We start from the raw sequence: 15,631 nt of genomic DNA, 5'->3' as shown, positions 1-15,631 counted from the left end.
TATGGACAGCAGTTCCAGGGCTCCTTGGCTTGCCTCTGCATGAGCCAGTGGCAAGGGTGATCAGGGCCGCAGTATTTTCAGTGATGCTGTACCCAAGGTAGTACCTTCATCCCACAATTTGGGTCTAGGTAGAAGGGAGCCTCCACCCCTTGGCTGAGCTTTCTCAGAACTTAGCCTCAGCAACAGGTAGCTGGGGACAGGATTAGAAATGCTGATGTCTCAGGAAAATAGTCCCTTTGACTAGGAGCTGAGGAGTGAGGGAATCCCGTATTCTTGGCTGCCCAGTCTGGAGCGGAGTTTCTGTTTCACTGAGCTGGGATCAGGGAGAGAAGGAGTGGTCTTGGTTCAAATACCACAGACTCTTACTTTTCTTACCTGTTTTAGTAGATTTTCTTGAATAAATGTTCCACCATTTACTGTGTATCCTTAGAACCATTTTCAGAGACTTTAAATGGTTATTGTTTTTTAATAATTTTCACTCATTTCCTTGGGGGGCAGGTACACAGAGTTTCTCAAGCTGTTATGCTGCTGTAGATTTTTTTTTTTTTAATTTTATTGTGTCTTTGGTGAAGGTTTACACAGCAGTTTAGGTTCCCATTCAACAATTTCTACACAAATTGTTCAGTGACATTGGTTACATTTTTCACAATGCATGAGCATTCTCATTATTTCCGTTCTGGTTGTTCCATTTCAATTAATGTAGTTGCCCAACCCCCTGACATTCTCATCTTTCTTTTAAAGTAATTGTTGACTTTGGTCTCCTACAGGTGTTTTTTTAAAGGAACACCGTACTTATGGGTGATATTCATTATTTTGTGAGCCAGTCTGTTATTTAGCTACACGGTGATCTCAGGGGTTAGTTTCAGTTCAAGGTTTCACGAGTATCTTGGCAACAGTCTTGTGGAGTCCTCCAGTCTCAACCAGTCTGGTAAGTCTTTTTTTTTTTTAATTTTTAAAAATCTTTTTTAGGAATTTGAAGTTCTGTTCCACATTTTTCTCCCATTCTGTCCATTGTGGCCCTGGTTAGAATGGTTGGTAGTTGTAGCCAGACACCACCTAGTTCTTCTGGTCTCAGGATAGACGAGGCCCCGGTTCATTGTACATTATTTGTCCTGAAGACTAGTTTCTTTAAGTCTTTGGTTTTCTTTTTTCTCTTTTGCTCCTGACGGGACGAGACTAATGGTTGTATCTTAGATGGCTGCTCACAAGCTTTTAAGACCCCAGACACTACTCACCAGACTAAGATGGAGAATATAACTGTATGAACAACCTTATGCCAATTGACCGAGATATTCCCTGAGACTATGGTCCTAATCCTTCGAACCCAGAAAACCAGTCCCACAAGGTGTTTGATTATGTCAAAGAAATATCTGTAGCTGTGCCCTGTATGTGCTTTATTATATATGTGAATATATGTGCATAGAGTCACACAGATGCATATATATATATACACATATATACTCATACATACCTATACGCATGCATGCCTACATATATACATATATACCAACACATATATTTTTTGCTTGTTTTTGCTGTTGTTTCAAGATTATATATGCCATAACAATTACCAACAGGTCATTTTTTATTGTGCACATTTTAGTGACATGGTTTACCTTCGTCAAGCTGTGTATACTTCACCCTCATTGGGTATTACCTTTCCCATCACCAAAAATAACAAGTATCTACTAGGCAGAGAGTGAATCCCCCACACCTCTTCCATCCCTAGTAACCACTAATGAACATTAGTTTCTGTAAATTTACCTGTTCATGTCATTTCTTAAAAATGAGAACATACAATATTTGTGTTTTTGTGATTATTTCACTCAACATTAATGTCCTCCAGGTTCATCGATGTTCCAAGATGTTTAGGGAACTCATTTCTCTTTATCACTGAGTATTGTATGTATGTACCACATTTTACTTAACCATTCATCCGTTGATGGGCATTTAGGTTATTTCCACCTTTTTGCTATTGTGAATAGTGCTATGATGGATGTAGATTCTTTTTTGACAACTCATTCAAAGTCAGTGCAACTATGAGCAGTGGAAAACCAGAAAATCTAAATTCTGGTGCTACATAATTCATTATATATTGATTAAGTATCAACTATGATAATAGCTCAGAACTAAATATTGATTGGATTGATGGTATCTAAAGCAGAGGGGTATGCATCATAAGACATTATTACCCACAAACTTTATTGAGTACTTAGATAAAAAGCTAAAATTCTGATTTGGAAATTAGGAGATTTTCCCCAAAAAAGAACTAATAAACCAAGGTAGCCTATGCTAAGTGCCCAGAGAATAAATGCCCCAGTTTTTCAGGGGCACAGAAACTAGCAAGGACTGGTGTGGTCAGGGAGGATTTCTATGGAGGAAGAATGATTTGAGCTCAGTGGTGAAGAAAGGGTAGGATTAAGCCAGCTGTGTGGGTTGGGGGAAGGCATATTATAAAAAGGCATTTCAAGGCAGAGGTGCTGAGGTGGGATTATACTTAGTATGTTTGGGCAATAATGAGTAGACATGCCTGCTTTCCTGGAAGGTTTATATAGAGAGATTTGGTAGGAGAAATGATGTAGTGACCAGAAAAACAGGAGACGTAAGAGAGGGGCTTGGTTGTTGGACCATGGCATTTGGACCTTTTCTTGTGGGCTGCTGAAAGCAATGAGTTTGTTTTACAAAAGAGTAACTTGGGCAAAGAGATGTTGGGAAAATGGCTTTGCCTGTAGTGTGTAGATGGAACGAAGAGATAGAATATGTGTGTGTGTGCTTCTATACACACACACACACACAACAGGGAGCCTGGAGGCAAGGAGATTAGTTATGAGACTGTTAGAAAGAAATGAAGGTCTGGATTAAGTGAGGGCGGGGGGAATGGAAAGAAAGGTTCAGGTGAATGGTAAGATATAACCAGGACCCCATCAAAGCCAAGTAATTGCTAAAACAAATTTAGCAGTTGTTTCCATCAAAAAATCCTAGAATGCAAGGTGAGAAGGACTGGGTTTATTTTTGAATTCACATATATATTTTTTTCTCCCCCCTCTTCTTACTACTTAAAATTCCTCCTCTCCACATTCCCAAGATTTTAATTGGAACTCAATTTTCTGCATGTAACCTGCAGAGATTGTATATGGTTTCAGGGATGAGTTTCTTCACTTGAAAACAGCTATCCGTGTAGAAATGGGCGGCACGAAGCCAACTCTTGCTTTTTAGCAGATCTAACATGACCTTCAAAACTCCTTAGGACAGGCTGGTCTCCTGCACGGCTGCATCTCCCGTCAGACTCGGGCTGGCAGGGTCTCCCACGTGTGTGACTCGCGGCTCTGAGGCGAGAGTTGCCAAAACAAAACAAAAACACGGACAAAAAGCAAACCACAGAAACCCATGCTTTACCACAGAGGACTGATAAGTGAAGTCGCGGAAAGGAAGCTTCGGCTCTTGCCGTTTTAAAATTCCAGTGTAGCAAACACACACACACAGCCTGCTCGACTCTTCTCACTCTCCACCACACTGCACCAGCTACCCTCCCCAAGTCCTGATTCATGAACCGTGCCACCTTTGTCTCATTTTAAACTGTGCAGACTATTTTAATCCTCCCACCCCCATCCCAGATTTTTCCCCTCCCTTCATCCGCTGGAAAGCACTGATGTAAGGCTCTCGCTAGGTGGGAGAGCGCTTCTCCCAGTCGGCTCCGGTAGGGGAGATCCCGAGAAGCCCCCTCCCCGGACCTCCACCAGCTGGGACCGCTGCCCCAGACCCCGCTGAGGGCGCAGGGGAAGGGCCTTTGCCGATTTAAGGTGCTGCGCTCTCAGAAGTGAAGGCAGGGAGCCTAGGAGCCGGCGCGGGTCCTGGCGCGGGTTGGGGAAGTCTTGCTGCCACCTCCCTCCTACCCGCATCACAGTCTCCCGGGGGCCAGTCCGCCCTCCGCCCACCGCGCACGGGTGGGCCATGCGGCTGTGAACCATGTCCTCCTCCTACGCCAAGAACGCGACCGCGGACCGGCCGCACTCCCCCACCTCGCAGGTACCGCCCGCTCCTCCTCCTCCTCCTCGCCCCGCCTAGGCGGCCCGAGAGCGCCCCGCCTTTGTGCTGGGCGCGCAGGGCCCCCAGTCTCGGGAGCCGGGGCCCCGCTCCCCCGACCCCTCCTCCGCGTCCCTTCCTCCTCCTGCTCCTCCTCTCTCCCTCTCCTCATCTTCCTCCTCCTCCTCACCCTAGTCTGAGTCTCTGCGCTCCCGCTCCGGAGCCCGCAGCCTTCCCCAGCCGATGCCGGGGACTCGGACCCCGCACCTTGAGAGCCTTTGTTAAATGGATGTGGTGGGTGGTCGCAGGCTGCTATTCTCGGGCATCTTTTCACCTGTCGAGGCTTGGAGAGGGTGGGTGGGGGTGGGGCTGTATTTGGGGGTCGCGGAGGAGACTTGGGTGCGGGCTCTGCGGGACCCCGATGAGCTGGTCAGGAGGCGGACTCTAGCCGGGGGTGGTAGCACCGCTCCCCGCTGTAGTCCTCACCGGCTTCTCTCTGGCCCCGTGTGTCGAGTTCAGGTGGCCCGAGGCACCACGACCCGGAGGAGCAGGTTGAAAAGATCCGATGGCAGCACCACTTCGACCAGCTTCATCCTGAGACAGGTAGGAGGGCGGGCGCCAAGAGGAGGTGGAAAGGAAGATGGGGAGGAGGCCGAGTGTGCGGCGCCGGGGTCCGGAACCCAGCTCGGTCCCCGCATGGGGAGCGGCTGGTCGCGTCCCCGCGCGCGCCTCTTCCTCGCCCGGGGCTGGCGCTCCGGCTCTCTCGCTCTCGCTCTGCGCCCTGCTTCTTCGGGTCTAGGCGTCTCAGGGCCGCCCTGGGAAGTTAGTTCGTGTCCGTGCATGTGGACACAAGTTGGCAGCGACTGGTTCAGGTCAGGGACATTGAAGTTAAGAGCTGGAAATATGTCTGTCTACACCTTCGATGCGTGGAGAAACATCCTTAAGTCGTGTATCAACTTTGTTTGATATAGGCGGACAATTAAGGGTTCTTCTCCTGTGTCCTACTTTAAGTCCGCTTCTCTTTCTGGGTCTTGGGAGAAATCTCCGAGCTTTGGTCAAAAGAAAGACACTTTGAACAGAAAGTCTGGTCTCACTTTGAGACCGCATCTTTCCTTCGCTTAATTTGGGAAGACACTGCCAGATCTAGTTAAATCGAAGTAAACCAAGGCCGGCACTCAGTCCCCGGGGTCTGGGTGCTGCTACACTTACCGTTTGTTTTCTTAGTGGTTTTCTTCCGCGTGGTTGTTGTGCGCGTTGTTTGTACTCACGATGACCAGTTATGCTCAATGCTTAGGTGCCTTCACCTTGACACAGGAAAACGGTCTTCAGTTTTCCTACTGCCCTTGTGCTGTAAATGAAACCCACCTTAGCTGCTGGATTCTAGAGAGATTTTGCAGAAGTGAATCACCTTGATCTCTCTTTAGAGCTGAGGCTGTCCAGGTGTGTGCGTTAGGGGTGACCTGTCAGGACTTCTGTCAGCACACTGAGCTTTTCACGCATGCTTCTCTGTGAACTGCTGTAGTGACCTTGGGAAGTTCTTTTCTCTTTAGGTCACTCAGAGTGTTGTGTAATGTGTTTCTAATCTGTGATGGCAGCTGTGGTGTTTCTTTAGTGATTATCATCAGTTTAAACAGATTGTCAACAGCAAGTGGGTATTAGACAAAAATTGGATCCAGACCTCTCCTAAAGGGTTCATAAAGTGCATTTAAATACTATTTATTATGCAGAATTTAATTTTCTTCAGAGATGGAAATTATTACTACTACTATTTAATTCAGGGAACACTACGCATATGGATTATTAAAATACCTACATTTTGGATTCATTCTAAAAGTGCATTCATTCTATCTATCCCCTTTGCAGTGCTTAGATAATTTAGTATTTAATGAAGCAAAGGCATTGTCCATTTTTAGAAAAAGAATGAGTTTTGCATATGTTTGGGGTCTTGCTTATGTTTATTTTGAAGGTACAGGCAGTTCCTGGATTACCAACAAGTTCCGCTCCTAAGTCTGTCTTTAAGTCTGATTTTTGCATAAGTTGGCAGAGTTACATATGGTTTGTATCTAACGTCAGTCAAATGTTTGTCTTAGTATACAGTATATATATAGTGTACTTTTCTATGCGTAAAACCCGTTAAAGAAACACTTCCAGATACACTTTAACATAGTAATACTGTAATAATAATGTTTTGATTCATGTTGCAAAGTAGCACCCGTTTGTTATTACTGACTATTGTATGTACCTCACATTTTTAATATAACAGGTTTTACGAGGGTTGGTTCCTAACTTCATAACCCTGGGACTGCCTCTACTTATTTCTGGTAGTGTTATGTTGTAAATTCTTGGAAATACTAATTATACGGCAGTGCATTCCATGAGCTGTTTGACTAACACTTTTGGGCTTATCTGCACCACGACTTCACTAACGTTTTATTTATTTTTTAAATCTCAAGCATAATATTCTTTCTAATATTCTTATATTGTCCTCAGTTGATTCCAATAAATGATTAAGTGAGATAGTGTGTGTAGAAATTCTTTGTAAAATGTGCTGCTAAGTATTGGTTTAAATTTTTGTAAAGTATTGCACGTTAAATAATTTGGGAGCAATTTAAACCAATGCAGATTTTAGGACAAATATATTTCATCAGTCTTCCTGAAACTGGGATTTGTTTGTTTAATAAAATGGACTAATTTAAATTCAGGAGTTAGTTGTAATTGAATTTTTCCAATAGAAGAATACTAAAATTTGAGAATTAGCCCACTAAAGAGATTATTTACAAATCTTCCTTTTTTTCTATACAAAAATAATATATAGTTTTTGCAAGCACTTTACAACTCATTAAAATAGCATAGTACAAATTCCTATAATGGCTATAATAAAAATAACTGAAGGATTTGACAAGAGATGAAAAATGATTACAAATGGAATTTAACAGTATGTTATGAAATAAAATTGAACAGTTTTCACCCAAATGCCCTAAGTATTTTTTAAAGCACAACAGCTGTTCATGTTAATAGAGCCTCATTATTTGTAGAATGACCAATGATTTATTCATATTTGGATTCTTGATACATTGGCATGATGGAATTTCTTGGTGACATTTCACAGTCTTTGTGGATGCCTTTACACAGGAAGAACATATTGGGGCTACCACTAAAAATAATGCTGGTCATTTGGTGCAGTGGTTAAGAGCTCAGGCTGCTAACCAGAAAGTCGGCAGTTTGAATCCACCAGCTGCTTTTGGAAACCCTATAGGGTGGTTCTGCTGTGTCCTGTAGGGTCGCTATGAGTTGAATCGACTCGATGATAACGGGTTTAGCTTGGTTTCTGGTTATCATTTATAAAGCATTTATAAAGCGATAGACTGCTAACCAAAAGGTTGGAGGTTCGAAACCACTATTGACTCTGCGGGAGAAAAATGTGACAGTCTGCTTCTGCAGAGATTTATGGCCTTGGAAACTCTGTGGGGTCGCTATGAATTGGAATTCCCTCGATGGCAGTGGGTTTTCTTTTGTCTTTGGTTTTATCATTTATAAATATAGGGAGGAAAAATATTCACTAAAAACAAACATCAAATGGGGAACACTGGGCTGGCAGTTAGCAAACTCACACAATAAAACAGCCTTAGTTCTTTGAACGGGTAGAAAGTTTCAGTATTTGTGTGTGTGCATGCACATATATGTTCATGTGCACACAGCCACATATGTACATATGCGTTTGCCTGCAAGTAAGCTGACAAAGAAAGATGGCATGCCTGCACTCTGAAGGCTGCTCCTGGGAGTCCCTCAGGCATCACTGACCTTGTTTCCTGGTCTATTAGATTGCTGGCTTCCACGATTTAGAATATGGAGGCTTTGGAACAAATCCAGGGAGCAACTAAATGTTTTCTTTGAGGAAAGATGACATTAAGTATTTTGCCACTGAAGAAGAGAAAGCTAGGGGTGACCCAGTAATGATCTTCAAAGTGTACACAAAGGCATTCTTTGGAAATGTGATGGAGTGTTCTTGGTTTTAATTGAGGATGAAACTCAAGAACTGGTAAAATTAGAAAAGGAATGATTTACAGCAAGACTTTCCTAACAGGGTTGTTACCATTGGAATGGCTTTCCAAGGGAGGTTGTAGAATTTTCTCCCAGGATATTGCTTCTGACAGGCTATTTATGAATGGGTGATTTATTCAGGTTTTAAATCTAGGAAACGTGGATTAAGCATTTGCTGTGCGCCTAGCACTGTGCTAGATGCTATGAGGAAGGAATGAAGGGATGAATAAGACAGCCCCTGCAGTCAAAGCATTTTATAATCCAGTTATGGAGGCAGAAATGTATGCTAACAATACAGTGAAATGTAACAAGGAATGAAGGGGTGGAAAAATGGCAGTGTGAACTGAGTATTAAAATACCCATGGTGTCACTGCACATACGGTTTGCGTGGTTAAGTACTCAAGGTTGGTCCTTTCCCCAGTGGAAATGTGGAAGAAAACCTGATCAGGGTGAGATTAATTTGTTGACCTTTCCTTGTTCAGTCTGCCCTTATAAAGTTTGCAAGTCTTACATGTCTTTGCTCCTATCTGCTTTTCTAGCCCATCTTGGGTCATGATTTCTAAGCTCTGGACATAGAACTTGAACACCTGACCCACCCTCCTGCTGTAGACATTTGCATGTGCTGTGAGCCCTCTGTGTGGAGGACTCATGCTCTCCCCTCTGCTTCGTTAACTTTAATCTTCCTTGAGTCCTGAGTTTACCCTTCACTTCCTCAGGGAAGCCTTTTCTAACTTCCCTGATAAGATCAGCTCCTCAGCTAGGGGCTCCCAGCTCCTCAGCTAGGGGCTCCCAGAGCACCTTGTGCCAGTTCTCACTAGAACCACCACTCTTATAATTTAACATGTGCTTCGATTTCTCTGTTAATGACTGTCTCCCCAGCCAGATAATAAGTTCCACGATGGCAGGGACATTTCTGCGTTGGGTGTCCCTTTGTCCTCAGCTTCTAACGTACTGCCTGAGGCTCGTAGCAGATGTCGAATTTGATGTCTGAATGAAAAAAGGTGTGGATGGATGGAGGACTTTGCTCTAAGACAGTAGACAGAACTAGCTTAATACATGTAGGCTTGGAGTTCTGCTCCAATATTACACCCTTTGTTTGAGGTATCTATTGCTGCCTAACAAACCACCCCAATACTTAATAGCTTAAAATAACATTTTATTCTTTCTCATGATTCTGTGAGCTGACCTAACAGTTCTGCTTTATGAGATGTTAGCTGAACACTGGGATGTCTGGAAGGTCCAAAATAGCCTCACACATGTGGATGGCAGTTGATGCTGCCTGTTGGTGGAGAACTCAACTAAAGCTCTTGGCATGGGCCTCAGTTTTCCCCCACATAGGCTTCTCAGCATAATTACTGGAGCCTCCTCACAGCATGGTAACTGGGTTCCAAGAAGGACATCGTGATAAAGGCAGAAAACTGTAGATCTCCTAAGACCCAGCCTCAAAAGTTATGCAGCATTTGTTGCAATGTCTTGGTCAAAACAAGTGACAGGGCCCGCCCAGTTTCAAGGTGAGAGAAAATAGACTGTATCTTTAAATGGACTGTAGCATGGTCACATTGCAAAAGAGCATATTATATACAACTAAACACCTCATGGGATTTGGTTCCTTGGTTTGGTGGTTTAGGGTCATAGTTTCATGGGACATCCTAGTTAATTGGCCTAATAACGTGTTTAGTGCTTCTGTTCTGCCTCTTAGTTCATTGTATAGTGCCTGGGGTCTTAAACGCTTGCAGGCAGCCATTCAGGGTACAACAATTGGTCTCTATTCAACTGGAGCAACAGAGGAAAAAGCAGAGTCAAGAATAGTAGGACGATATGGAATGTGTGGCTTTAATTACCTCCATGAACAACTTCCTCCTATGCCATGAGACCAGAAGACCTGGATGGTGCCTGGCTACAATTGCTGGACATTTTGATCAAAGATTCTATAGAAGAATCTTTGATCAAAAAGGGGAACATGAGAACAGAATTTCAAATTCTCATGGAATCCAGATTTTCTGGATCCAGGATGGCTGGATGAGCCCCTGAAATTAACATAAGTTCATTCCCCTAAGGTTCCTATCTAATCTTTCGAGTTGCTGTTGTCAGTTTGATCCCATATAGATAGTTCTTAAAACAACATAATGCTCAAGGAAGACATTCTTTACTAGTTAAGCTAAGCTATTGTTTGGTTTTAAGAAGACTTCAGGGGATATTTTTGGCTTATAGTTTGAAGATTATCTCAGGGCAATAGTTTCAGGGGTTCATCCAACCTTCATGACTCCAGAAAGTCTGGAGTCTATGAGAATTTGAAATTCTGTTCTGTGTTTCCCCCCTCTTGAGCAGGATTCTTCTATAGAATCTTTGATCAAAATGTTCAGTAATGGTAGCTGAGCAGTATCCAGTTCTGGTCTCATGGCAAAGGAGGCAGTTGTTCACGGAGGCAATTAGCCACACATTCCATATCCTCCTCCTACTCCTGACTCTCTTCCTCTGTTGCCCCAGGCAAATAGAGACCAATTGTTGTGTCTTGGATGGCTGCTTGCAAGCTTTTAAGACCCTTTTAAGGCACTACGCAACAAACTAGACAGTAGAACAGAAACATGAAACATGTTATTAGACCAGTTAACTAGGGTGTTGCATGAAACCATGACCCTAAACCTCCAAACCAAGGAACCAAATCCCATGAGGTTTTTGATTGTACATAAGTAGCTACTCTTTTTTTCGTCATGGTTATAAATATATCAATCACACAATTTTTGCCAATTCAACTTTTTACAAATGTAACTCATTGACAACAATTAAAATAATTGACTGTGGAACCCTACCCTTAATCAATGTGATATTTCCATCCTCTATAACCCCCCTTTCCCCCTCCCTCCAGCCCTGGTAACCACTAATAAACTTTGTTCTCTCTCCATTTGCCTTTTCTTGACTTTTTATATAAGTGAGGTTATACAATATTTGTCCTTTTGTGAGTGACTTGTTTCACTCAGCATAATGTCTTCCAGCTCCATCCATAATGTAGCATGTATCAAGACTTCATTTTTCCTACTGGCTGAGTAATATTCCGTGGTACGTGTATACCACATTTTGTTTATCCATTCATCTGTTGATGGGCATTTAGGTTGTTTCCACCTTTTGGCCATTGTGAATAGTGCTGCAATAAACATTGGTATACAAGTCTCTGAGTCTTTGCTTTCAAGTCTTTTGGGTGTATACTAGCAGTGGAATTGGTGGGTCATATGGTAGTTCTGCTTTTAGTTTTTTGAGGACCGCCATACTGTTTTCCACAACAGCTGTACCATTTTGCATTCCCACCAGCAATGGGTAAGTGTTCCAAATTCCCCACATCCTTGCCAACATTTGTTATGTTCAGTGGTTTTTTTTTGTTTTTTGATCTTAGCCATCCTTGTGGGAGTGAGATGGTATCTCATTGTGGTTTTGATTTGCATCTCTCTGATAGCTAATGACGCTGAGCATCTTTTCATGTGTTTGGAGGCCATTTGAATGTCCTCTTTGGTGAAATGTCTATTCAAGTCCTTTGCCCATTTTATGATTGGGTTATTTATCTTTTTGTTGTTAAGTTGTCGATGTTTTATATATATTATATATATTTTGGTTATTAGATTTTTGTCAGATATATGGTTTCCAAAGATATTCTCCCAGTTGGTAGCTTGTCTTTTCCACTTTTTTGATAAAGTCTTTTGATGACAAAAGTTTTCAATTTTTAGGAGGTTCCATTTATCTTTTGCTCTTTGCGATTTTGTTACTAGATAATCCATTGCTAAAAACTAGGCATGACAGCATTGCCCCTACTTTTTCTTCTAAAAATTTTATGGTGTTAATTTGCACAGTTGGGTCCTTAATCCATTTTGAAATTGTTCTTATGTTTGGTGTGAGGCATGGATCCTGTTTCATTTTTCTGCATGTGGAAATCCAATTTTCCCATCACTATTTATTCAAGAGACTCTTTTCCCGTTTTATGGGCTTAGCACCCTTGTCAAAAATCAGTTGACCATAGATGTGTGGGTTTATTTCTGGACTCTCAGTTCTATTCCATTGGTCTATGTGTCTATTGTTATACTAGTTCCAGGCTGTTTTGATTCGTGTAGCTGTATAGTATTGTCTTAGTCATCTAGTGCTGCTATAACAGAAATACCACAAGTGGATGGCTTTAACAAAGAGAAATTTATTTTCTCATAGTCTGGTAGGCTACAAGTCCAAATTCAGGGCATCAGCTCCAAGGGAAGGCTTTCTCTCTCTGTCGCCTCTGGGGGAAGGTCCTTGTTATCAATCATCCCCTGGTCGAGGAGCTTCTCAGTGTAGGGACCCTGGGTCTGAACGACACACTCTGCTCCCAGCGCTGCTTTCCTGATGGTATGAAGTTCCCAACTCTCTGCTTGCTTCTTTTTCCTTTTATCTCTTGTAAGATAAAAGGTGGTGCAGACCACACCTCAGGGAAACTCCCTTTACATTGGATCAGGGATGTGACCTGAGCAAGGGTGTTACATCCCACTCTAATCCTCTTTAACCACAGGCATAGATTATGATTTATAACACAGAGGAAAATCATAGAATGGAGGACAACCACACAGTACTGGGAATCATGGCCTAACCAAGCTGACACATGTTTTGGGGGGACACAATTCAGACCATTACAAGTATGTTTTAAAATCAGGAAGGGTGAATCCTCCTACTTTGTTCTTCTTTTTCAAAATTGTGTTAGCTATTCAGGGCCTCTTGTCTTTCCATACAAAGTTGAGGACTGGTTTTTCTATATCTGTAAAGAAGGTTGTTAGAATTTTGATCAGGATTGTATTGAATCTATAGATTAAACATTGTGCTCTTTTAAGATCTATCTATATAGGATCAAACTGGCAACAGCAACTCGAAGTATCAGACAGGAAACTTAGAGGGCAGTGAGTTTATGTTAATGGAGATGAACAACTTGGAAAAGGAGGATGAGAATGATTGCACAACTCAAAGAATGTAATCAGTGTCACTGAATTGTACCTGTAGAAATTGTTGAATTGGTGTATGTTATGCTGTGTATATTCTCAACAATAGCAACAAAAATAAAATCAATTATATATAAAAAAGGGCATATGAAATGGAAGATATGTTGCAGCTATCTTGGGAACCATCTACCTTAGAGCAAAGAACCTTGTGTTTTTTAGATATGCTAATCAGATCATCATTACATTAATTCAATGACCCCCTACTGTATTTAGAGATCTAAAACATATTCAGATACTAAATTGATGCTGGAATAAAAACAAGTTGGCAAAAAAAAAAAAAAAAATCTCTAGGGTATAATTTGAACAGTAGTTATAAACATGCTTCTCTGATGAAATGGGAATTCATTAACAGAAGGTATATGCTTTGTGCATAGCTCTAAGAATAATCATATGACTAGGGTCAGGTGCATATTCAAAATTTATCCATAAAGTTAGAATCACAGAATTTTACAACAGGAAGAGATTGCAGAAAGAATGTACCATAGTCTTTCATTGTCAGATGAATAAAACATAGGCCTAAGGACTTTTATAAAAGCCTTCCCAAGGTCACACTAATAGGTAATGGTAGAACTGAGATGGGGAACCCTGACTCAGACTCTAAAGTTTTCCCACCACAATACACTTCATCTCTGAGTAATTGAGGCACACGCACAAACACACACAGACATGGACACATCAAAGAACACGTAGAGGTCCTGGAAATGTTCTTATTCTTTACAGTTGCTGTGAAGAATAGAGCATCAACTGGAAGCTCTGGAGACTAGTTTCTTCTCATTTCCATCATGGATGGAATTTTTGTTTGCATGGTTCATGATTCATGTAGGAACTCTTATATATATGTTTTAAAGATTCTTTGCTAGTCATTATGTCATCTAGGGTCTAGCCAGGAAAGAAACCACTTGAGTTTTTACAACCAGGGGACTTTAATGTGAGGCGTGGTTGAAGAGGTGATGAGAGAGCTGAGACGACCAACAACAGGCAACAGCAGGCAGCTACCACCCCTGTAGGCTAGGAGGACGAAGGAAGGAAACTGTTACTGGAGCACAGAGGCCAGAATCACCTGGCAGGAGCTGGAACCACAGGGCTACTGTTTGGTGGGAGCAAGAGCCACAGAGGAGATGCAGCTTCTGGCAAAGAAACCACTCGAGGTAGAGAGAATGGGAAGAAATACCCTGGCTTTTCCCTTCCTTCTCCCCTCTAGTCTCCTGCCAGTGAATCCCATTGGTTGAACCTAGCTGGAAGCCAGCTGACACAGAAGCCTGGGAAATATCCTGCAAGATTAGCCCCCCTGAAATAGGAAGTAGAGCAGAGGAAGAGGAGGGATAGATCTAAGGGAAGCAGGCCCAGGAGCAGGACAATCACTATTATATTTTACTATTATGTATTAGCTGCATTTTCTTTAGGAAAGTTGTACATTTTTATTCTAACTGTAAGCAGAATTTCCTTGCAAAATGGTATAATCCAGTTGCAATGAACTTTAAGGAAAAGTTTGTACCTATTTCCTTTGTGAATTTTCTGTGGAATACATCTCCCCAAATTGAGATATGACAGAGCAAGAAAGAGTTCCATCTCTTCTTGGCTTGAATAAATTGAACTGAATTTATGAAGCTCCTGATTCAGAAATCTAATTACTGGGCAACTAACCGGTTAACCCGAACCTTGGTGGCGCAGTGGTTAACAGCTCGGCTGCTAACCAAAAGGTCGGTGGTTCAAATTCACCAGCTGCTCCCTGGAAACCCTATGGGGTGGTTCTACTCTGTGTTATAGGGTCGCTATGAGTTGGAATTGACTTGACGGCAATGGGTTTGTTTTTTTTTTTGGAACCAGTTAACCAGTCATTTTTACTTATCTCTGGGTCTCTGTTCTTGGCACACACAGTTCCTTACATTTCATTAATTTGCAGAATAAAGAGATAACTGACTAGTTATCCTTCAGTTTAGGATGCTAGGATTTTATTTAAACTTAGATAAATTTTGAATCATGTTTTAATCTTTCTTGGAAATTACAGGAAGCTGTGTGGAAACCTGGGCTGTGAAAATGACCTTGGCTTTGCCTTGACCTCTCCCCTTAGTTACTCCATGTGCTACTCCAGACAGTGTCGTTTCTGGGCATGAGAGGGCAGATACTGCTCCTTCATCCAGGGAAAAAGCAAGGCCAGAGCCGAAGAGAATGCAGTTTGGTAAAACGAAGTAGTTTAGCTCCATTTTACTCTATCCTGGTGAGTCTGTTAACCCAGTGTGTTTACTTTTGCCAGACAGATCTGGTTATGACCCATCTTTACTGAAGGTGATTGTGACATTGTCTGAGCTCATTTTCTTCCTCAGAGTTTGGCTTTTACTTGGTCTCATTTACAGAGCTTAGACCCAGAAAAAAGCATAAGCCCTAACCTGAGTGAGCTGGCTTGCAACTTGCCCAGATTCACTGAAGACTCTAACAAATGTCCCAAGTCGTGTAAGGAGAGAGGTATGCAGGCCCCATTCTGCTCTGTAGCTCTCTGTGTGTGACCTCTGCATTCCTTTTAGCAACATTTTGGAGGAGAGTGCTTCCTGTAATAGTGCCATCCA

At 42.3% G+C, this 15,631-nt stretch overlaps 1 protein-coding gene across 3 annotated transcripts in view; it reads left to right on the top strand.

Annotated features, from left to right (window-relative positions):
- The first annotated feature begins 3,901 nt into the window (after positions 1-3,901).
- The window catches only part of CACNB4 (calcium voltage-gated channel auxiliary subunit beta 4), a 292,085-nt gene continuing 280,355 nt past the window's right edge, over positions 3,902-15,631 (top strand). Inside the window, exons 1-2 of one of the 3 annotated variants that reach the window (XM_004375381.2) lie at positions 3,902-4,026; positions 4,543-4,626. In XM_004375381.2, the coding sequence (XP_004375438.1) occupies positions 3,967-4,026; positions 4,543-4,626 (144 nt within the window). In that variant the 5' untranslated portion in view covers positions 3,902-3,966. Of the gene's footprint in view, positions 4,027-4,244; positions 4,318-4,542; positions 4,627-15,631 lie in introns of those variants that run through there. The other 2 variants (XM_004375384.2, XM_004375382.1) reach the window with 2 other exon arrangements.

This window comes from Trichechus manatus, unplaced genomic scaffold (genome assembly GCF_000243295.1).
Source record: "Trichechus manatus latirostris isolate Lorelei unplaced genomic scaffold, TriManLat1.0 scaffold00036, whole genome shotgun sequence".
Taxonomy (NCBI): Eukaryota; Metazoa; Chordata; class Mammalia; order Sirenia; family Trichechidae; genus Trichechus; species Trichechus manatus.
Note: the sequence above shows the minus strand (reverse complement) of the source record. Positions and strands in the feature narration are given on the sequence as shown.